The 24,923-nt window shown below is 34.4% G+C and overlaps 1 protein-coding gene across 1 annotated transcript in view; it reads left to right on the top strand.

Moving 5' to 3' along the window:
* The first annotated feature begins 1,266 nt into the window (after window positions 1-1,266).
* LOC136040645 (protein sickie-like) overlaps window positions 1,267-24,923 on the top strand; it is a 295,044-nt gene continuing 271,387 nt past the window's right edge. The window contains exons 1-2 of the mRNA XM_065724928.1: window positions 1,267-1,338; window positions 21,364-21,471. Of these exons, the coding sequence (XP_065581000.1) occupies window positions 21,427-21,471 (45 nt within the window). The 5' untranslated portion in view covers window positions 1,267-1,338; window positions 21,364-21,426. The remainder of the gene's footprint in view (window positions 1,339-21,363; window positions 21,472-24,923) is intronic.

Raw genomic sequence — 24,923 nt, 5'->3', positions numbered from 1 at the left:
AAACGCCTCCCGTGGAAAATTCTCCCCAGAAAATACCCCCGTGGAAAAAACACCACCCTTCCAGTAGAAACAACAGAAAAAACCTTCGGCGAAAAATATTCCCAGGTAAAAAAAAACAACCTGGAAAATCTCCCCTCACATGTGGCTGGTTGGTCTCCAATCACTCTTGACTTATAAAAAGAGGACATGAATTATCAATTTCTGATCTAATGGGCACCCTTCGAAGTTTCTACAACCATGAGGTGGAGGTGTGGATGAGGAAGGGACAGTCCCCCTCTTATATGGAGCAAGTTCTGGTCATGTTGGGGTTTAATGTTACTCTTTACTTGCATAATAACAGCGTAGACCAGATATGTTCCCAGAAATTATAAAGGATTAGATGTCAATTTACATTCTAGAACCATTTATAAAGTTCCGAAAAAAACCTCCCTCCCCAACAAAAATGCTGGTTATGACCATGGAGACTGCACATCAATTTCTACCTCCATTCTTCACGCGTCCCTCCTTTAGAGCTAATCGTGTATTTATCAGATGGCTCAATGAGAACTGGGATGTTTTGGCATTAAAATATAATCTTTGAGGTATCTCCCTCCCTCCCAAAATACAAATAGTCGGAGAATCCCCACCGTAGAAGTTTATGTGGATTTAAAATTTTGCAATTTTTTCGTTGCTTACAGATATTATTTCTTATTGAAAAATATTCGGACATTTTTCTCGGGTGAGTTTTCTGCGGGGGGTGGGCGATTTTCAGGGGAAATTGTCAGTGGGGAGTATATTTTAAAGAATAATTTCCTTTCAGAAAGGATGTATATTCCCGGGGATGTTTTTCCGCGGGGGGAAGGGGGCTGTTGTCTGGGGTGTATCTTCTTTGGGGGGTGGTACTTTCCTTAGGGGGTATTTTCCGAAAGTATCTTTTGGGGGACATTTTCCGTGGGGGTATTTTCCGCGGCGGCATTGTTCGGAGATATTTTCCAGTGGTGTAAACGCTTAGAATCGTCTGAGGGATGTGGTAACTTCTTACTTCTTTGTAATAATGTTAGTACAAAGAACGACTAGAATTGTTTCTGTGAATAGGCTATGTCTCACGGTCCTCTGTGGTGGATTCAGAAGGTAGTAGGCCTATCCACTTCGTCATTTCAAAAGCTAGGACAATTTAAAACAGATTGACCTTAGATAAAGTTTTTCAGCCTGGCTGAGATAAGAGTTTCTCGACAAAGGTACACTCGGAGACGCCGCAACAAAATAGTAAGGTGTTTCTAGTTTGTCAGTCTTTTTTTCTATTTCCCGTGGAAATAACCGTAGGATTTGAAGGGCTTTTTGACAAACATATAAGAAATTGTAAGTTGCTCTTATCAATTTTAACTGACATTAAGCTTAAATATGAAACTCATTTTAAGTTTGTTTTTTTTTATTGGAAAAGGAATAAAAAGTTTTTCAAGGCATGGGGGTAAACAAAAACTCGTTATTCTCAATTTGAGTGTCTTAACGGGATTTCCCAAATTATAATTTATCATTTAATAGCCTTAAATAGACTTATTTACAGAAGATGGTTGTCAACCTCTTACTGGAGTTCTCACGAACAGAACTACCGAGCATGAAAAGTGGCATTTCATCAAATGTGCATGAAATATTGTTGTAGTTTTTCTTGTCAGAAAAAACATACCAATAAATATTATCGATGCCTGGATACGGATTGGGTCATTTTAGTAGCTCAGTTTAAAGATCATCGAAAACCTATTAAAACGGAAACGGGCGTAGGTTATAAAGTAAAATAGCAAACGTCTAGACTTTGCAACTTTGTTTAACACAAAACTGCTACATACCTGTCTTTTCAAGTGCTTCATTGTAAAGGGGATGGTAAATAAGCAGAATTTTGTCCACAGTAAGCCCAGCACCAGCACCAGCAGGAGTGTAGCTCTAGGATTTTTGTTGGGGGTGGTCACCAGGGGTGTCCGTCCGGAGAGTCAAGGGGCATGGGTTATACAACAATTTTTGTCAAAATTATTAGGGGGCAACTGCTATCCTTGCCCCCCTCGAAACGACGCTACTGGCTACCAGCTTAAAGTCTACTTGCTTATTCGGTCTGCCAAGATATTCTTAACATAATTTTGGCCTGCTTCGAGGAAACTAGATTTTGACTCTTGATAATACCATAATAACAAAAAAAAAGTTTGGCCAATTTCCACTACAAAAAACCGTAATAATCCTGCAACGTTATAGATTAATTGTATCTGTTGTCCGCTTTTCTTTAAGATCTTTTACTTTTTTAATGAAGTCGTCACAATCTAAATTATCATTGGTTCTATTATTTTCTCCTCATCTTCTCATATTAAATCAACCAACAATCCAACTACTGTAAAGTTTCCCATTAACTTAGAATTAGTTGTCACTAAAGATTCAGGGTATAAGAGAAAATAATAGAACAAACTTAAAATTGATCTTATAATGATATACATTAGATCCCTAGGTGATTTTTCCTCTAACTTCAGGTAAAGCAGACTTAACTGTGGTAGCTCAGCTTCTCAGGGAACAAACGAAATTAAAAAAAAAAAATTATTCAAGAATAATTCCATAAACAGAGATACAGGTGAATTTGGATTGAATTCAATGTATGATAATCTACTGAGGTCAAATAAAGTAAATCTCATTTCACCTAAGAGTTTTGACCTCTGTCCACCTGATATGTCAGATAAATCTAATGAACCGGAATCGAAAATGTCAAGGAGATTTGCTTTCGCTGTTGCATTGAAAAAAAAATAAGAGCAACAAACTATATGTAATTAGTTTATTGGTATAAATTTTGTTTGTTTTCATTAATGTCTTTTAGTTTCACTGCTGATGATGGACACTGTATATGTGTCCGAAATATCCAGTTAAAACTTTATATTTGTTTCACTGTCAATTGAAAGGTTTCATCCCTATTTTGAACTGTTATATAAAATAAAACATTCAATGGCATGAAAACTTCACGAGCCTCATCTTTGCTGACTAATAATCGAATTGACCAGAGGGGAGGTCTATCTTAAAAAACTTATAAAAAGCGATTGCAAAATACCTAATCTTCAAAGATTTTTTTTCCTTTGTTGGGGAGTTATTTGGGAGCAACTTTTTTATGAGGTAATGATTTAAAATAATAAATTTTGAAATGCATTAAAATTATCCTGATACTGCACCTTAAAGAAGCATGGAGAGGCTCATACTCAGAGGTTTATCAAGGGAGGGAGGGACATCCGTTCGCAAGTATCAACAAGTCTGGGATTTTGGGAAGTGTATTTTTTTAACATGACAGATTTTTCGATGCGTCTAGAATTCAGTTCGGATTTGAAGATGTGCAACTTTATTGCTTTGAAATGCAAATTTGATGCAATTTTTTCTTGCTGGATAAATTAAATATGCCTTTTTTCGCTTTATCATTGAAAAATAAGAGTATCTTAAGTTTTAGATGTTTTGTATATGTAATTATATTCTAAACACTCATTGTAGTCTTATAAGCCTAATATGCGGTACGTTTTCATAAATAGATCAAGTTTTGAAGATGTTCTTTTAACGTTTATATAAAATAAAAGGCATTTTTTACTGACAAACCAAAAATATGCTATTTATGAATCATTACGCAATTTTGCACGAGTAACATGTGCAAATTCTATATTTTGGGGTCTTTTGGGGCAGTTTACTGGGAAGAATATTTGCAGCGAACTTCTACGCAACGCAAGAGAAGATTCCATGATTTCAGCGGCCCAACTTGCTATGGTAAACCAATAAATCAAACCCTCTTACATCATTTTTAGAGTCATTTGTTTATTATAATATTGTGTGATGTATCAACTACTACACCGTTTCAAAGTCATACTTGAACATTATCATTCCTTTTGCCTCTAATAACCTAATATTAGCTAGAAGATTCGTCTTCTACTCAGTCTAAAAATTCAATTTAGTGCTAACAGTTCTATCTGGAAATCTCAAATTATTTCTGAAGATGCATAAAACATAGTGACTGAGCTGTTCAATCGGACATTAAGTAGGTCTAGCGCTGTCAAGCAATTAATTTGTATGAACTAACTTGAAATCAATGCACTGTTTAACCCAACCTAGGCCTAAATGATAAAATGATTAAGGTACAGATGATGCATATAGATGATAGGTTGATGAAAATTGTCTCTTTGAGAATGCTGTGGAGCTAAACGAAATACAGGAGGAGCAAGAAGATTTTATAAGGAAAGATTTTAAGAAAGTGGGATTTCTTGGCAAAGAGTAAACAATGACTGTTAAGAAAAGATTGTGATTGAGGAGGAACGTTCATGGCTGATGTGACCTCAAGCCAGTGGTGCCTCTAGCCTCTCTTGCACCCGGAAAAAAAAAATCTTGATTGGCGCCCCCCCCCGTGTCCTAAAAATTTCCAGGCCTAATTTTAACAAAGTTTTCCGTTATTAACAACGGTTTAGATTTATTTAAATCTGACTTTTCTTGTTTTATATGGGAAAGATATGCGGAAAGTGAAAATTTCAGATTTAATTTACATTAAATTTTTTGGATTCAAACTGCACCTTGTACTTTCTTTTATGTAAATTAAACTTAAAAACTATAAAATTATTGTAAATATTATATTATGTATTCGAAACTTTGTGCCCCTAAAGTTGGTGCACCCGAGCAAATGCCCCTCCATCCCCCCTTAAAACCACTTCTGCTTCAACTGACTTGGTGTTGCAATGAATCTTTAATAGGATTAGTTGCATAGTTGCTCTGTGTTTTCACATTTCTGAGCATAGAAAAATATTGAATTACAAACAAATTAAATAAATATTTTACTCTTAAGATGACACCAATCAACATAATTTTCCTTTTAATAGAAGCTTTTTACTTTGAATATTTTTGATCATACGTTAATCAAAAAAAGACATATCTCTTTTCAATTTGAGCCAAGCTAAAAAAAAAATATCAAGCAATTATCTAATGCTTTCCACATTCATATCAAGTTAAGCTAAACCAATGTATAGCCGGTAACAATTACTAAGATATCCAAAGCATCTTCAGACTTCAGTTAGTCATTGTAAGGCATATATCCTAAACATGGAAAGGTAGGAACAACGTCTAATATTTAGCCTTACCGCTAAATCAAGGTTTTCATGAAGCACAATGCCAGAAATTTACTATTGTCTCTCTTAATTGTTGGACGTGGAGGCTAATCCTGACTTTATTATGCGTCTCAAGGCGTAGAAACAACGAAATATCTAAGCAAAATTGTGTACTTGAAATAAAATAGAAAAAAAAACAACAGAAAATTGACCCTAAAATGATGTCTTAACTGACACACATGTCCTAGGGATCTATTTTAGACTTTAAGTTCTAAATAAACTACGAGAATAGATAATAAACGATTGCGTGTTGGGAAAAAATCTATTCCACAATGGGATTTTTTTCTTATTAAACTTTCCAACAAGACTTGAAGTAATTTAGTCCAAAAAGTTTTTTTTTCCAGCAAACCTATATTAGCAACATTCACAGACCTTTCTAAGGGAATAAGGAACAGAGGAAAAATCCATAGACTTTATTAGACTTTCCACTTTATTCAAGACGAATTCCTCAGGGACCAATTTACTTAAAGCAATTAAATAAAGGGTTTAATCAACGTTGAATTTCAAAATAAAAATCAAAATTTATGAGAGGCGAACAAAGATTTGCTGACAAACTATAAAAATAGTTATAGGCTGCATTGTGGTAAACTGTTAAATTATTTAACTTTCATGCATAGGTGGCCACAGCTGACCATTCGTTAAACCTTGGGGAGGGAATTTCCAGGTATATTGAGTTTGCTTTAATTTTCCATGTTTTTAGCTTTTAATTAACCTTTATCTGCTTTTGTCAGCTTGTTTTTTTTTTTTTTTTTTAAATAATGTAGGAACTTCTTGAGCTAAATTTGATTCAAATTTTGAGGAAGAAGAAAAGTGAAATTTTAATTTGTAATTTCCACACACAAATCATTTGAAACTTATAGGAAAAATGTGTTGGTACTTGTATGACATTCGCCCTACCTAATGTTCTTCTAATATTTTTCTCTGACGCTCAATCCCAATGAATTATATCAAAGTAAGATAAAAAATATAATATTTCAGAAACAAATTTGGGCTACATATTTGCACATTAAGGGGAGGGGGTAAAGCTTAGCGGGCCTGCATACCTAATGTGTTAGGTACAGTTATTCTGTATATTACGTATTAAGAATTGCTTTCTAACTTCCCACTGTCCAAATACTTTACCCCCACCCCTAATGTTCAGATATTTAGCCCAAATTACAGTTTTTCATCTATTCTGTCAATTCTATTTGTTTTGTCTTCCGCTAAGGTGAAAGAAACCAACAAAAAAAAAAAAAAAAGGTTCCATAATGTGTCAATGAAAGAAAAACTTGAACGGTAGGGGCGTTTATCATACAAGTACCAAAGCGTTTTTGTGACAAGCTATTAGAAAAAAAAGAGCTCACAAGATTTTTCCATACGGTGATGTTGAAAATGTTGGGAATCTTCGAAAATGTTGGGAAGGGGGACAGAATGTATTTTTTCAAATGTTGGGCAGCAATTTCGTCTGTTTTTTTAACTTTTTTCAGCGGAAATACGAAAAAGGGGTATTTTCTACTGAAATACGAAAAAAATGTATCTTTTTAAATCTAAGGGATGGAGAATCTAAGACCAGAACGAATGCCTCCCCTATCCCCAACCCGGTTGGCACCCGGTTCCTACCAAAGACTTGCGGAGCGTCCAATATGTTTAAGATTGGTTTTGAAAAGAGAAGTCTCAAGATGGGCCGTTGAATTAATTGCTGATTGTTTGCTTCTCAATGAAAGAAGGGAGTATGTCGAGAAAATTAAGGGTCCATGCTCATGCTCAATGCATGATTCATATTCAACATGCATGAATGAATGCATGTTCAATCCTTGTACAAACTCAAGTGTGTCCCGTTTAATGTGCGACTCTGAAGCATGGGGAAATTCAGAAACAATATGTTTATGTGCGATATGGGAAGTGTCATGAAAATCAACTGTTAAGTATGTTTAGGAATAATTGTCAAGGTGGTATTAGGCGACTGTGAAGATTTCTCAGAATAAGTGTGGATCATATTGAAAATTTTTGGGTAGTACAGATCAACCTTTTTTATTTTGTATATTTTGTAAAAATTTTCATTTATATGCTAAGAATTTTGATCACTCTATTTTTTATTTGTTACCATGGCCGTGTCTTTTTTTGTTTTTTTTTTTGTTTTTTGCAGTAAGTATCTGTCTCCCTGTAAGGTATTGGTTTCTCAAAGAGAAAGAAACATTTATTTCGCAGATATGACAATATCACATATAAAATACACTAGACATGCCATTCAACTACACGATATATCACGATAAAAAGTATGTTCATCCGAAGCTGAATAGGCTTAAACAGCATGATACACTTTGAGCTCTTTTCGACCTATCCTTTGACATAACGTCAAGTGTTTAAAAAGCAGTAATTATTGTCATTTTGATGGAGCTATGTCCATGCAACCAATGAGTTACATACCAGGTTATTTGAAGTACACCTGGGGTATGAAAGGCAGGATTTGTGATTTACATATAGATGATGACCCTGAGCTAAAAGGAGTAGAGCTATAGCTGCAAACAAATGCCAAGGAACAAAGATTTTTAGTGCAGCAACCGATATACAATTCTTTGAGAGTACAAAAAAAACATGAGTGATTTACTCTTTTGTTAGTTTTCGATGAAATCACCTTAAAAATACACTAGTAGGTTAAAAATGAAAACTAAGATTATGTTATGAAAATAAAAACTAATGATAAGAAAGTCACTAAACATCTTCAGTATATTTTCACAGAAACAGAATTTTAATTAGCCATACAGAATCAAAAAAATATGTTTACCATGCCAATAATTGAAAAAAAAAAGTTTTCCAGAGAAGAAGTTTTTCAATAAAGGTGTAGGGCCATTTAAGACAATTAGACAAGCATAGGGTGAGAGAAATAAAGTCTTATAATAATATAAACTTAAAACAGAAATAAAAATTAACATGAGTGAATAAATGAAATACAGAACAAATAGAAATTAAAATTAACAATCACATCTTGCATAAAGATAGCAGGCACTCAATAAATATGAATAGATAAATGCTAAGACGAACAGAAATCAACAATCGAGACAAAATTAATTTGAAGAGAAATTGCGACTAACTAGTGGTATCACTTCCATCAACTTTCTATTGACTAGAACGTGACTTGTGTTTTAGTGAAATCGATTTGTATTTTCAGTAGTTTTTTTTGTCTTAACATCGAAGACAACACCAAACAAGTCATAAGGATATTCAGGGGGTCACAAATAATATATTTATTACCGCAACCCACCCCTCTCTCCGATCCTCTAAAAATGTTAGGGTCGTTTGCGTTTGAGTGGAAAATAAATGTATTTTGAAATATAGTTTAAATTCATCAAGACATAAAAAGTACAATAATAGTAAAGGTTACAGGAAAGAACTAATGAAAATTGACTGATTGTTTAAAATATAATGATATGAATTCTTGGAAGTCCCAGCAATTTTTGATTTTTCAATATTAAAATTACAAAAAAAAGAACCTAAAATAAATTTAAAATATTTTTCATATACAAAATAGAAAAAAAAACACTGCTTAAAACACAAATAAATTTTGGTAAAGCGCAAATCATGCTCTGATCTTTAGGAAGTTAAGGGGGCTTTAGCTTTGCTCTTTTAGTTCTGATTATGGTTATTTTTATTCACGAACTTAATACAACTACACAAACGGTATGCCCGGCTGAGAGTCTAGCTCGTATTATCGGGGAATCAATAACAAACAAAAATAAAATGATATACTACATAATATATTACTGTAATTACGCACAATCACACTCTTTTCTAAATAAATAAAAAAAAAATGTATGACTTACCAAGCATCACCCCAACCTGGCAGCCAAATAGAGAATTTACCATAACAAATCACCAAAAATATGAAAAAAAGTAATGAAGTGAAGCTGCCGGGAAACTCGACCAAGAGAGTGAATTAGTGTTAATTTCCCTTCGTATCGCGGTCTGACTTTATTATTCATTTTAATTTCTGTTTATTTTTAGGTTTAGCTTTTGCATTGACAGTATTTTTTGTTTTGTTTTACTGTCACTTTATTTCTGTTCGTCTTAGTTTTTTATGTATCACTTTACATCTCTCTGAATATTTCTTTTTGGAAAACGTTTTTAAATTAATTTTTAATTATTTAACTTACAAAGTTGTATTGCTGGTTCTTACGAATATTTGTCAAGTTTTTTTTTTCAGTTTTTCTGTTCAATCAATCATTTTATTAATACTAAAACACTATTACAAACGTAAAAAAGGTATTCGGCCCAAGAAGCTTTGCTTGTTATGGGCCAAAAAACATAATAATAAAGCACTAAAAGAACCATAAATAATACCCTAAATCAAACAATGCATATGAAATGAGGATGAGGAAGAATAAACACTAGCATACAGTAGAAAAAAACTACTTGGTAGTAATTATAATAATAGAAATAAGTAGAAACCAAGAAAGTAGAGAAACACGAAAGACAAAAGTTGACATTAGAACATCAGAAAAAAAATAAAAATAAAAAGTAAACAAGGACTGTATAAGTTAAGAAGATTCCTGAAAACAATTTTAAAAAGAATAAGAGAGAGAGATATCAGTTAGGAAAGAATTCCAAAAAAGGAGAAACAATAGGAAAAGAGGAAACAGGAAAAATGAAAACAAAGGAGAGAGAGAGAGACAGAGAAAAATTACTAAACAGGAAAGACCCGACGAAATAATGCCTTTTCGGGAAGAAACAGAAGGACATCTGGAGGGACGGTGTTCCATAATAGAATTGATTGATATAAAAGAGACCTCTGGGCTGCTGCAGAAGATCGTTTTGGTAAAATAAATCTATATTTATTTATGCATAGTAATTCATTTTATTTTAATTGTAAATCATTATATGAGTTTGCTCGTCTTAGATTTTAATGTGGCTCTATAATTCTCTTTTAAAAGACTTTTTTGGGAAAGATTTCTTAATTAATTTCCGTTAGTTTTTAAGTACTATGGTTTTATCACTTGTTAAATTAGAAATATTTGTCAATATTCTTGGTTTTTCGGATTAAGATTTAAAATATATTTTTTGATTTAAATTTTGGACAAATTTGATTAAAAAAAAATTTCAGTATGAATATATTTTTACTGTAGATTTTTGGGTGGATAGGATGGGGGATTATTAGTAATGATTGGAACATCTGAGTAATTCCATAGTCTTCTATAGGGTGGAAGCCATCCTCGCCCCAATCCTGTAGACACCCTTGAAAATACACATGTCTTAATCCATCTTTTTACTAACATGTTTCTTTTTGTTAAATTACCCTGTACATTTTAGTTTTCGCATATAAGTTCGTTTGGCCTAGTAGCCAAATATAGTAATATATTTGGCCGAGTAAGTTTGAAGACAGTTGGGGACAAAACAAATTTATGTAATTTTGGTCACGAATCAATACAGCAATTTTCCAATAGCTTTTTTCTTCATTCAGGTCCCCTTGTTTTTGTCTACGAGCCCTGCACTTTTAAGCCAATCCGAGGAATCATCTCTCTTTATGTTAAAAATCAGTGTTAAGTGGAGTAAGTGTAAGGTGGAAGACAAGGGGAACTCTTTCACTAAGGTGTAAAGTAGCAAAAAAGATCATATCCTGTAAAAATATGATTATTTTTTTTTTAATTTTACTCCCACTGAAATAGATTAGATCCCTGAAACAATACTATGGCGAAATCTTATAAGACACAAAAGAGAAGCATCTAGTAGCTCTGTTTTCATCTAAAGATACTATATCATAAGAATACAACACACCTAAAAATAAAAATTTGTCTCTTGTTTTCTTTTATGACACCATATCTTTGACTGTTCTATCTTCTTTTGCGTCTTCCTTGAAATTTCCAATTTAAAAGCACTCGCACGAATCAACGTAAAACTTTCCCTTAGGTCTATGAAATATGTAATCCCTAAAAAGAAAAAAGACCAGATGGGAGAAAATTAGAAACTGTCGACCATCTCCAAGAAAGTTACAGCCTGCAGTTTTGATTCCTATTGCCGTTTGGACTTTCATTTTCTGAAAATGGAGGCAACAAAATGAAGTGGAAATGAGAGCGAAATTTAGAAGAAATTTTAATCCAGGAATACCTCGTGCAAACCAAAAAAAATTTTATTTCTTGGTTATATACACGTGAACTACTAGTTTTAGTTATTTGTAAACCAAAAATAAGCAGATGACGACATTGGCTTCTGGGGAATAAAACGATCTCAAAAGCTAGAATTGGCTGCTGAAGAAAGAGCTATTTAATGACGTCTATTTAATGCCAGATTTACTTCTCACTCAATTGGACTATCTGTCTTGGTTTTTTTCTACAATTAGCCAAGCGAAAAATGAGGCATAGAATACATAACAATAGATGATCAAATTGGAATTATGTTTTATTTCTGTCAGATTTGTTGCATAAATTTCTTCTTTTTTTTTTTTAGTGCAGTTTCGAAATATAGAGCCACTCAGTTGTCATAATATGTTTGTTATGACAGAATGAAAAGTATCTATATGATTCAATACAAACTTTTCAATGATTAAACAATTTCAGTATTTTCTGCATTGAAGTAATAGGCAAGCAAAAAAAAAACATGTTGGACCAGAAGATGGCTAAAATTTAGAGGAACTATCAATATGTTACATAGGTTACTATTGATTTATTTTACTGTCAACATGGAGGATGAACAACGGATATGGTGGTCCTCTAAGTAATGATGTGAGCTAGAATTTTTCTTAACGCTTGTAACGTCGAAGATAGTTGATCTACTTTGGTCAATCGCTTGAGCTTGCTTTGGAAGTCATGAAGTCTTCAGAGAGATTTCTTAATCCGGGAGATTTCTTGTATCAGGGAATCCAGAGAATTGTAATCAGAGTAGTTTGGAAATTTTACTGAAGAAAGGACTCTATCCAATCTTTTATTGTTTTATGAATCATGAGGTGCTTTCTAGTAAATTATAGATTCTATCACAGCGGTGGAGAGGGAGGGGAGGTTGTATTAATTTAGAAAAGGTCTAATAAGAATGCTGTTGCATCACAATCGAAAGATGCCATGAAAATTTTTGTTGCAAATTTTAACGGAGAAGCAGGGAAGAAGGGCCTCAGACCCAGAAAACTAAGATTTTTTCTTAGTTATCTTGGAAAGAACTTAACAAATTTTTTATATACTAACCGATGGTCTTCGTAGCGCAGGTACTGATCTCCTGATTTTCTTTCTTAGGCTGGGAGCGCAATTCGTTTTGGGGCAAATAATTCGACGCTTCCCGTGTTTTTCCCTCAGATTTCAATTTTAGGCTTGGAAAATGGTATTCAAATGTTTAAATTGGATAAGTGGCCACAAATACAGTAACGAAATTTAGTATTACACTTTTCTTAAGTTAGTAAGCCAGGATATTGGGCCCAAGAACTAGGGTGAGTAGTATCTAATTGTCATTTACAGTTTGGTCTATTTATTGTTCTCCCCAATTTCTTGTACTTTTGTTTAAAATATCTTTCTTGTCCATATGATCTTTAAATGTCCTACTTGGACTTTAAAGTTACATTTGAAAGTATTCCAAAAGAAAACTTAAGACTTTCTGAGGTCAAACCATCGAAAAGCCGACAACTCTATTAGCGGGTTTTGACACGAAATAAAGGGAGGGGGTTGTTGACAAAACGTTAGAAGCGTTGTGTTTCCAATAATTTTTAGAGTATTGGCTGTATATTAAGTTCTTGGGTAAGTGACAAACCTTTCTAGAACCCTCCTTACTGGTTTTTCCAGGCGCTGATTTTATTTTAGGTATTTACAAAATAGCAGTCAAGATCTTCACATTGAACAAACTGCCCTCTACAATAAATCAAACACTTGTCCCTAATGAAGGTTTTTATTACCCTGGCGGATGTTCTTATTACCATTGTTTAACACTTTCTCTTACTCTATTTTCCGAGAAGGAAAAGGCAATTTCTCAAAAATCATCTTGGGGAAACGCAATGACGCCTCCAATAAGGAGAAGAGATGCGAATAGGGATTTGTTTCCTAGAAATCTGATATTCATTCATACGCTACACACACAAAGATATTACTTTGTTCAAGAAGGAAGGAAAAGTTATTCTAAGCTGCTCTGTCATGTCCAGAGATATCTTGATAGGTAAATTGGAAGATAGAAAACCAAATGAACTATTAAAAGTTATAGCCCCCCGAAAAGGATGGGAGACAGCTGTAAAATCAAGATAACCGTCGAAACACATAAGGGGAGCTGACTATTAGTACCGGACAAAACAACCTTAAAATAAACTGGCTTTATTCCTCGTAAAGATCAAAGGCATTTTGTGGCAACATTGTTGATCAATATTGCTGGTCAACAATCTCTTCTTGATTGACATTTTCGATCAACAGTCTTGTTCTAGTTATGAACAAAGGTTTTGTTTATCAAAAATGTCAGTGAAAATGACTCACCATGAAAATCGTTATTTGTCGAAACTACTGGTCAAAATCTTGAATTTTCGAGCTTTTGCCTTTTTTGGTGACTTTGTTGATCAAAATTGCTGATCAACAATCAGGGCCAGATAAAAGGTGATTTTATCGATTGGGTCCCGCCTTTGTAAGGAACCCTGCGCCGCCATCAAAATAAACACTATTTTCTCGAAAATTGTTGAATATTCTTAATAATGACTGTAAACGTTTCTCCTGGAAAGAGATCATCCTTCCAGGCTAAAACTAAAAAAAAACTATCTAATATCAACTACAAATCAGGAACAGATCAAACAGTTCAGCAGTTACAATGATTGAAAGTGAAGACACAAGAAAATTAGATTTTCAGACAGTTTTAGAAGAATTTACAGAACAAAAACTAAGGAAAATATAAATTCATGTATTTAAGTTAGGTTATATAAATTTATATTCAGTAAATTCTTTTGTATTTTGTAAACGAGAAATGGTTGTTACTAATTTTTTATGCATGTATGCACGTATAAAATTTTCTCGAAAACGGCTCCATAATTTACGGGAAAAACTGGCATCTTGGGATTATCTGGCCTGACAAAACCATCTAGACAGGTCACAACGATCTAGACAGGCTTGAGAAATAAGTTAAGCCTTGCGGAAGCAAGAATTATAAAGAGGCGAAAACGAAACTGAAGAGCCAAAAAAAAAAAAAAAACGGTTACAAGACATATGACAACAAGGACCAGAATGAATTAAAAGTGGAAGTAAAGAGCAAAGAAATATGTTGTTAAAAGACAAGCAAAAGTGAAAACCTGAATAAGTCCAAAATAAAAGTAAAGAAGAGAGATATATTACATTAGAATACGAACGTAACCGGAATCTTCAACGCCAAAAAACTGTGGCACAAAACCCAGTGCAAACATACAAAGATACTCCAAATGACGCAGGTGTTAATTTCAAGCCATCTGGACTTGTCAACGTTGTATCTATTTACTAAAGGTGTCCTTTTTTTCCCACAGCAAAAGTAGCCGACAAAGGTGATTTATTTGGACGTTGCTTCTTGCTTTGTCGAATTGCATTGCAACCTCCAAAAATTCCAAATGAATTGGTTTGGCTTGTTATAGGGCGTCACTTGCTCCCTAAGGAGCTCCGCAAACAAATGCACAACTTGAACTTATGTTTTGCTGTTGCTTCATTCACCGTAAGCAATGATCGAACCATGGTTGTAATGTTTTCAACTTCAATGTAGCTTATCACAAAATCACTCTGGCACCACACGCATCACAGACCACTGAATGTGATTTTAGGCCGGCCCGGTGGCAAGGCCGCCGGACCATGTACTCGGCACGCGGCTGGCTCCTGTATATGGATTCTCATTGTCGCTTCTCTTCTAAGCGCAGACATTTTTAGCCCTTTCTTGATGTCATGAGGTCCAAATGGACCTCAAATTACAAGTAGTGCCTTTGTAAAATTACGTTTTTTATTCGATCATTAACTTTGGCTTAGCTTGAAAAAGGCTTAGGCTTAGTTTGTCATTATGAAAGACATATCGCCGAACCTTTGTTCCTTTTAATTGCTCAGGTGGTGGGACGAAAAGTTCCTTTTCTTCCAAAGAATTATCTAATTCAGGTTTTTATTTTCAAAGGTATGGTAGTCTTTGATGACCTTAGGCCTATCCATGTCAAAATCTAAAACCAAATCATCACCGCTATCGTTTCTCTTCATTAAATATCGTCGTCTCTTGATTATGAAATACATATCGCCAATTGTTTTTTTAAACAAAGGTATTATAGGCATTAATGACCTTATCCATGTCAAATTCGGAAACCAGATCATTATCGTTATCATGTTAAATTTTGACAAGTTTTGATTCTCACTCTTCAGGTTAATTTTCAGTGACTTGCTCACATGCTCGGTGTCGCACATCTTCTAACCGTGTTTAACTTTACTCTTCATTCTCGTTTTTGACACGCCACTGCTGTTCTTCTAACCACGTGTGTATTTCATTTTTGACTTGCTCACATGCTCGGTGCCACATGTCTCAGAACCGCGCATGTCTTTGCTCTTCATTTTCGTTTTTGACTCTCTCACATGCTCGATGTCTCATGTCTTCTAACTGCGTGTGTCTTTGCTCTTCATCTTCAAATTTGACACGCTTAGGTCAAGTTTTGGGAAAGGACAACATCATTGCCTGAGGATAGATTAGTTAAGATAGAATACAGAGAAATGATAAAGATAATAGAAAAGATTCATGGCCAAATTAAATAGAGAAAACCATGAATAGTTGTGGGATGTCAAAATTTGGAATCAGGGGGTAGGCATAGGAGGAGAATTAGGATCCGTGGCAAAAGAGGTAGAGATCGTACTGCAAAAGCAGGAGATCACGTTATGTCAGGCAAGTCACACAGCGGTAGCGTCTCTAGGTGTGTACGTGGAGGTCAAGGAGGTATGTGGAGAGGAATACTATTTTAAAGTGGGACTTCAGAGGGAGGATATAAGGTGGGTCATTTCAATAAGAGCTAATTTTATGCCTTTCGGTGAAAGAAGGAAGTATTTTGGATCTTATTAAAGATCCTGTTACTTGGGTCTGTTGAGGCTGTCCTATTTGAGGATTAATTGGGGTGATGCTGAGGGGAGTTTAATTGTTTGTTGGGACCCATGTCTTTATCTTTTGAAGGTAATCATAAAGTTTGTCTTGATCAAAATAAGGATCGTTTGGATCAAATAAAAGAGTTGAAAATATCCCATTTATCCTCCACTGTTTAAAAAAATCGAAAGTAACTTTTTGGTTATATCCAGTTTCCTAGAGATCAAGTATAGGAATTATAAGTGACATACTGGGATCAAAAATTTCCTAAGCAATTACTTTAATACTTTAAATATTGGCCTAAAACATGGTTCTTTAATTACGGACTCTAGATGTTGGGCAATAAACGTCACACCTAACAATATGGGCCTAATAAAATTACTGGGTTGTTTAACCGTGTTATATCAGCAATTTTCCGTCTCAACTCCGCTTGCAGTTGGTCACAATTAACTCACTAGCGTCAAATTGAGTCACTATTGAGAATCAGTTTTCGATTATCGATTTCAAAATGTTAAATTGTGGTTTGAAACTGTCAATTGTAGATCACACTTCGACTATAGAAAATCAGATGAAAAAAAAGACACAAAAAAGAGAGACGTAGACTGGAGGAGCAAAGGTAGAAATCAAATCTCAACTGTAGAAATATTGAATTAGTAGGTAGAAGTTATCATGAGGAAATCCATAGTAGGTATTGCGCAAGAGCCTATGGCAAAATGTTCAGCGGAAAAAAAATTGTCTCTCGAGAAGGCTCTTTAAATAGAGAAAGTGTAGTAGTTCATAACTTTTTGATGCCTTATTAATTAGTTTTTTAGTATTTGTACCCTATTACCACAAGCAATTTTGATAGCGGGTGAAATAAATAAATCTTCGATAGGTTTCCAGTATTTATTGTAAGATGTGCTTCACTTGGAGGTTTAACATTAATAAGAAATTCAAAAATTAATTTAACAGGATACATTTGGCCTGAATTCTTCTGATACGGAAGTTCCAGCTATTGGCCTTTCACTGGCCTGGGAATAAAACGTTCACATGATAAGCTGTGGTTCTCCCAGAGGGCCCCCAAGAGAAGCTCTCGTTGACATATGCATGGCCAATTCTGTTAGAAATGAGACTAAAAATCACTAAAGGCTTCTTGAATTTATATTCCAAATACTTTAAAGTTGGTGCACTTCGCACAGAGTTCTGGGGCTGGAAGAGGTGGTGCGCCACTTTTAGATGGGAATGTTTATGTTAGTTTAAAATTTGAAGGTTACTCTCTGTCTTCAACTGATTTTTTTTTTTAATTTAATACAAGTTTGAAATCAATGCACTCAATTGAGTACAAAATATATTAGTGTAAAGAAAAAGCTGTCAATCAGTTGTCTTCGTTCAAAAGCTGGAGTCTTATATTCATTTAGCTGAAATCAAAATGTATTTTAAAGCACTTCTTTTTATTTTAACTTTGACAGATTTAGCTCAAAATTTTGGGAACTATTCTTTTCTGTACCATTATCTTTGAAGCAATCAATCTAGTTAAAATTTAGTGCAATGTGCAATAAATTTTCGTCTGTATTTCTTCATCAAAATTCATTTCTTTCAACTGTTTATAAATTCAATTCACCAAATCAAAATTCCAAACTTGAGATATTTATTTGTTTATCAAAAAGTGCTAATGACACAATTGTCTTTTGGTGAGTTTGAGAGACGGTAACACCATATTTATTTGGGATAAGCCATTCTCGACATAACACAAAAGTGACAATTTTTTTATTTTAAAAGGACCTTTTATTTTACCACTGTTTTTTATGTTATTCTTTTCAAGTATAAAGAAAATTCAATTGGCCAAACGAAAATTTCAATATAGATAATCTATTTAGTTTCAGGTAAAATACAAACGGCATTCAAATCCTCTCGGGAAGCATGAGGGAATAAACCATCCCAGCTATTTTTTTTTTCTGTATTTTCTTTACCATTTACTGTTTGGCTTCATTATTAATTGTAATTCCTGTTCACGTCAGAGCTTTTTTTCATTATTCGTATTAGTTTTTGCTTATGTTAAGTTAGATTCGTTAATAAGATAATTTTTGTCCCCTAAAATTTTCAAACATACTCTTTACTTTTCTTTGAAAAGCTTTGGACATTCGATTTTTTTTTAAACTAAAAACCAATTTCTTTGATATTTATCTATAATATAGCTCAAATTGCATAACTTAAGCTTTCTCTTGAGAAACTTATGTGACTTAAAATCTTTTCCGAAAGAAACTTTCTCTGAAGTACAGGAAAATATAAAAGTCAAGAAATTGTTGTATCAGCTTTTTGAGATCTATAATTCAGTCTTCTTTTCTGCAATATGCTCTCTACGGGATTTACTAAAGAAAATATCCTGAAGGGAAAGCTTATGTAAGGAGTAGGGGAATATTCAGTTCAAGTCAAGCAGATAATAGCCTCTAGAATCTTAGCTAATCCTACCTAGTCGGGAAAAGAGTTTGTCCTTACGGGGACCAACAGAGCGAAAACGTAATTGAAAGACGGGCCTTTTGTTGTGCAAATATAAATCGTTTTTTTTATTTAAGCGCACGTCACTCTAGTTTTAGAAGCAATTAAGGATTGGTGACACTATATACTTATTTGTGGCGCTTGTTGGAGCGAGATAAATATTTGTTTAGTATTACTAATCGTTTTATGTTTGAAATCATATGCAAGCTAATTTTCAATCGTTTTAAATTTGCTATATATTTTTCATTGAAAAATTCGTATATTAGTGTTCGCTCTTTAATTGACATTAAATAATAAAAAAAAGTTATTTCAACCGAAAGTAAGGAGCAACATTAAAACTTAAAACGAACGGAAATTGTTACGTATTTGAAGGGGTTCTCCCCCTAGTCAATACGTACTCTTTACGCTGAAGTTTTTTTAGTACTTTAAAAAGAGCCTTTTTTTCAAATTAATTGGCCTTTGTGATTCAGGGGTCATTGTTAAAGGGTCATTCCAATTCTTCAGAAATTGGAACTGTCAAACAGTTCGTGGTAACGAACTGTAGTAAGGAGCGACCCGGCTCAATAGTAACCGAAACTCTAAAAAATGGAATTTTCATACCAATAGTTACATCAAAAGAATGGCATTTTAATGCTGATTTTAAATATATAAGTTTCATCAAGATTAGTCTTACCCATCAAAACTTACGAGCCTGAGAAAATTTGCCCTCATTTTAGAAAATAGGGAGAAACGCCCCCTAAAAGTCATGCGATCACACCATCACAACATCAAATACGATCACAATTATACACCATCAAATCACACCATCAAATTCAGCGTATCAGAGAACCTTATTGTAGAAGTTTCAAGCCCCTATCTACAAAAATATGGAATTTCGCATTTTTTGCCAGAAGACAAATCACTGATGCGTGTTTATTTGTTTTTTTTTTTTTTTCAGGGGTGATCGTATCGACTCAGTAGTCCTAGAATGTCGCGAAAGGGCTCATTCTAACGGAAATTAAAAGTTATAGTGCCCTTTTAAAAGTAACCAAAAAACTGGAGGGCACCTAGGCCCCCTCCCACGCTAATTTTTTCCCCAAAATCACCGGGTGAAAATTCTAAGATGGCCATTTTATTCACCATAGTCAAAAAACCTAATAACTATGTCTTTGGACACCACTTACTCCCCCGCAGTCCCCGTTGGAGGGGCTGCAAGTTACAAACTTTGATCTGTGTTTACATATAGTAATGGTTACTGGGAAGTGTACAGACGTTTTCAGGGGATTTTTTTTTGGTTTGGGGGAAGAGTTGAGGGGGGAGGGTTACCGGGTAGGATCTTTCCATGGAGGAACTTCTCATGGGGGAAGAGACTTTCAATGGAGGGGGCGTAGGATTTTCTAGCATTATTTAAAAAAACAATGAAAAAATAAATACGAAAAGTTTTTTCTACTGAAAGTGAGAAACAGGATTAAAACTTGAAACGAACAGAAATTATTACGCATATGAGGGGTCTACCTCTTCGTAATACCTCGCTCTTTACGCTAAAGTATTTTTAGTAATTTCAACTATTTATTCTACGGCCTTTGTGATTCAGGGGTCATTCTTAAGGAATTGGGACAAAATTTAAGCTTTAATGTAAAGAGCGAGGTATCGACGAGGGATGAGCCCCCTCATATGCGCAATAAAAACATACGAATATAGAAGTTCGCTACGTAATTAAATTCGTAAGTTACGTATAATTTTTACTTATGAAAACGTTCGTAAAAAATTATAAGTTGTAGTTGCCTTTTTAAGCAATCAAAACATTGGAGGACAACTAAGCCACCTCCCTTGCTCCTTTTTTCTCAAAATCTTCCGATTAAAACTATAAAAAAGCCATTTAGCCCCAAAAAATTAATATGCAAATTTCGTTTTAATTATTTATGTGCGGAGAGCCAAGATCAAAATATGCATTAATTCAAAAACGTCCAGAAATTAAATTAAAAAAAAAGTTTTTTTAAATGTACGAACAGAAATTACTCCGTATATGAAAGGGGCTGCTTCCTCCTCAACGCCCCGCTCTTTACGCTAAAGTTTTTTACTGTTTTATAATGTTGAGTTAAGAGAAAGAGTCAAACTTTAGCGTAAAGAGTTGGGCGTTGAGGAGGAAAAGCCCCTTTCATATACGGAGTAATTTCTGTTCGTTTTAAGTTTTAATATCGCTCCATACTTTCATTAAAAAAATTTTTTTTGTTTGTTTAATTCTTACTATAATCCGACTATTACTATTCCGACTATAATCCACAAGAAACTGTTTTGAAATTTGATTATGCAATTTCTCGAAGCATTGAAATGTATCCACAGAAGATCATGAAGTCATTTAGATTGCCATTTAGAGTGCCATTTAGCGCCATTTAGAGTGCCATGCAATTTATTTGTGTGCCTGTATTAACGAATTTATTTCCTCGAAAGTCATTTTTTCCATTGTAGTGGGTCGATTCTGAAATTTTTCATTTATAATCCCTCTCTAAAAACTGTATTTCCTTTATCTCTTTTTATTGTGGATTGGTTATTCTAGTGGCTGTGGAAATAAATACGGTTAAGCTTGATTAAAAAGTAACATGAGATTATTATCTTTCCCAACAGTATTTCTATCAAAGAAAAGTCTTTAGAGCCAGAAATAGGACACCTTCGTAGATACAAACTCCCCACTTTGTTTATAAAACTCAGAGCGTCGTGTACGCTATATTTGACATTTTTCCAATGTTTATAGTTTTGTTTCATTTCTAAATTATCAGATATCTCCATTTTTCAGCAGAACATTTAGTCGAGAAACATTGAACGTTAAGAGCACTGGAGTTTCTAGGAGTCGTTGTAAATGTCAGAATCGCCAAAAAAAATTAGCCCAATAGAGACTGTACAGGTGAGAAAGTTTTTTCCGTTTAATTTCTCCGGTATGTCTTTGTTCTTGTTCGGATTTTTTTTTACTGTTATTAATGGATCTGTTCTCGATGATTATTCTTAGTTGTTCCTTAGCCTACTTGAAATTGGTGATAAATAATTATTGATCTGCAGACCAAAGCAGAAAAGGGCAGACCAAAGCAGAAAAGGGCAGGGCTTCAGAGCTGCAAGAGTAAGGAGTGATATGGCTCCCACATACTGGCTTATTGATTTATTTTCTTTTTCCCATGGTACGTTGTATGGAAGGAATTGTCTTCAAAACTTTGGAGGGGGCTTATTCAATTCAAAACTGGGGATTTACTGCTCTTGTTGAAAGTCAAAAGTGATTTGGGACAACCAACATCCTTCCGCACACTTTTTTAGTTGTCTACACCAATCCAAAAAGACATCTGATCAAAATTTCAAGGTAACTAATTTTTACTAAAGTCGAAAGATCCGATAACTACGCCACCAGGGTTAGCTTGACCACCCAGAACCCCTGGGGCAAGGGCTTTAAATCAGACAAGTTGGTCATTTTACACATAGGTTATATTACTGGTAAAGGGAAGCACGTTCGATCCTGAATGTTCGAAAATACTAAGGGTATTAAGGTGAAACTTTCAGGGAGTGTTGGGGGGGGTTAAGGGAGATGTTGAACTAAATCAAAACGTACTGTGAGCCTATGGTTGTCTAAAACGCCTATCTTCAATGGCTGGAACTATTTAGTTGAAACTTTCAGGGCTTGTTGAATGACATGTTGAATTAATCAAAATACCGCTCGTGTATCCAGGTCGGTAAAAGTGCGTATTTAAAATATTCCAGGAAAAGTTAAAGGTAAGAAGTTGAAACTTTTAAGGAATGCTGAAGGAGATGTTATATTTAATCAGAAAACACTGTGTGCATCCAGGCTGTCAAAAGGTTAACTCTGATGTCTATTAGAACGGCTAAGGGCATGACGTTGAAAAGTTTACTGGATGTCAAACTAAATAAATAGACACTATATTTATCCAGGATGCCAAAAAGGCGTATCTACAACATCTCAGGAATGGCTGAGGATATAAAGTTGTAACATTCGGGGCATGTTAAGGGGAATGTTGAAATGAATCAAAAGACACTATGTACATCTAGGTTGTTAATTAAACCTATCTGAAATATCCCGGGAACAGCCTAGGGTGTTGAGTCAAAACTTTCAAGAAATGCCAAGGAGGATATTGAGTTCAATCAAATAGCACTACGTCTATCCAGGTTGTCACAAGGACGTATCTGTAACATCTTAGGAATTACGACAGTGTTAAGTGAAGACTTTCGGGGAATGTTGAGTGAATCTTGAAATTAACCAAAAACAATATGTGCATCTAGGTCGTCAAATGGGCATATCTCAGTATCTTAGAAACAAGTAAGTTATTAAGTAGAAACTTCCAGGGGGTCATGAGGGGAATTTGAAACTAAATGTAAATACACTAACTTTATACAAGCTGTCACAAGGGCTTATCTGCACTTTATGACTTTGGAATTTTAAAATTTTCAGGGAATGTTGAGGGGATTTTGAATTAAGACAAAAGACAGTAAGTAGGTCCAGGCTGTCAAAAGGGTGTATCTGTGATACCTAGAGAACGACGAAGGGCATTAAGCTGAAACTTTGGGACACATTAAGGGGGGAGAAAACTAAAATAAATTATATCGGCACAACACAATCAAAACACACTTTGCTCATTAAGATTATCAAAAAGGTGTATCTGCAGTATCTCAGGAACAAGTAAAGGTTATAAGTTGAAACTTTTGGGGAATGCTGAGGGGGAATTTTGAATTTAACCAGAAGACACTATGTCCGTCCAGGTTGCTAAAATGGTATATCTGTGATATCCCACGAATAGCTAAGTGTATAAAGTTAAAACTTTCAGGGTATATAAAGAGGGATATAAGACTAATCAAAAGACACTGCATTCATCCAAATTGTTGAAACGGTATACCTACTAAATCTCAGGAGCAGCAAGAGTTTTTTTTGCTGAAAGTTTAGAGAATCTAGAGGTGGATGTTGAGCTTACGTAAACGACGCTATATGCATCGAGGTTTTTAAAAGGGGGTATAGGGATATCACAGGAACAGCATGGGCTAGGAGAAATTTGAATTTTCTAGGTCATGGCAAAGGAGATGTTGAACTATGTATATCTTAGAAACAGCTAAGAGCATTAATTTGAAACTTTCAAGGCATGCTTATGGGGAGGTTGGATTAACCAAAAAACAATATTCGCATCTATGTTCTCAAAATGGCTTGTCTACAATATCTTTGGAAAAGCTAGGGGTATACTTTTTTAGGGGAGTGTAAAACTAAATCAAAGCAAAATATGTTTATCCAGGTTGTCTAAAAGCGTATCAGTAATATCTCAGAAAAGGCCAAGGATATCAAGTTGAAACTTCAAACAACCCGGATGTCCCAAACAGTTCAAGGTATCAAGTTGGAAATTCCAGGGAATGTTATGGGAGATATTGAACTAAATCAAGTGAAAATGCCTGCATCCAGGTTGTCAGAAAGGCCAGAGATAGCTCAGAAACCGCTAAGGATATTAAGTTGGGACTTTCACGGCATGTGGAGGGAGGTGTAAACTAAATCAAAGACACTATGTTTTCTCAGGCTGTCAAAAGGACGCGTTCAGGACATGTTGAGAGGGATGTCGAACTAAATCAAGATACATCATCTGCATTCAGGAATCAAAAGACACTAGGTGGTATTATTTGTTCTCATTCTTTAGGAAGGACTGCTCAAGCACAATGACTTCGAATTTGGATTAGAAGTATTTTCAAAGAACTTTAAGACTTTAGCCAGAGAAAGAGGCCTCATAAGCAGATAATTTCTTCTTGTTTTAAGTTTTAATGTTGCTCTTTGCTTTAATTTAAAAAAAAACTTTTTTTCTCTTTTTTAATACCATTCTAAAAGCTAGGCCTCTATTAAAAACCGAGTCTGTTTGAATTTTTAGAGAACTATAATTGTGCACTAAAGATTTTCGACGTCCATGACCTGTATAAGACCATTGAGGACCTTATAAATTAGTATTTTGTTTTTAGCTGGCTGCTCCGGGACTTTTTATATCTAAGAAAACATCCTGCTTCCTTTTGCGTTGATTTTGCGTTTTCAGTAAGCTCTGGTTTCTAGAATTCTACAAATATAGAAAATATCTCGAGTTAGTTTATTTTCGATAGTTTTGCGGATATGTCTTTACAATCTGGGAAGCAACAATTTTTGTTAATTGTAAGTTTCAGCTTCGCTCTTTCCTTCCGTTAGAAAAAACTTAAGAAAACTTAAAAACTGATATTTGTCAGAAGTTAAACTGATGTGGAATAAATATTTCTGCGATGAATAAATAGAACCTAAAACGAGCCAAATAGACCCCGGCAAAGAGCCAAAGCAAGGCAAGCGGTACAATGGTCAGCCCAAAC

The sequence above is a fragment of the Artemia franciscana genome, chromosome 21, assembly GCF_032884065.1.
Source record: "Artemia franciscana chromosome 21, ASM3288406v1, whole genome shotgun sequence".
Classification (NCBI taxonomy): Eukaryota; Metazoa; Arthropoda; class Branchiopoda; order Anostraca; family Artemiidae; genus Artemia; species Artemia franciscana.
The sequence above is the reverse complement of the archived record's forward strand: the minus strand, read 5'-3'. Positions and strand labels throughout refer to the sequence as shown.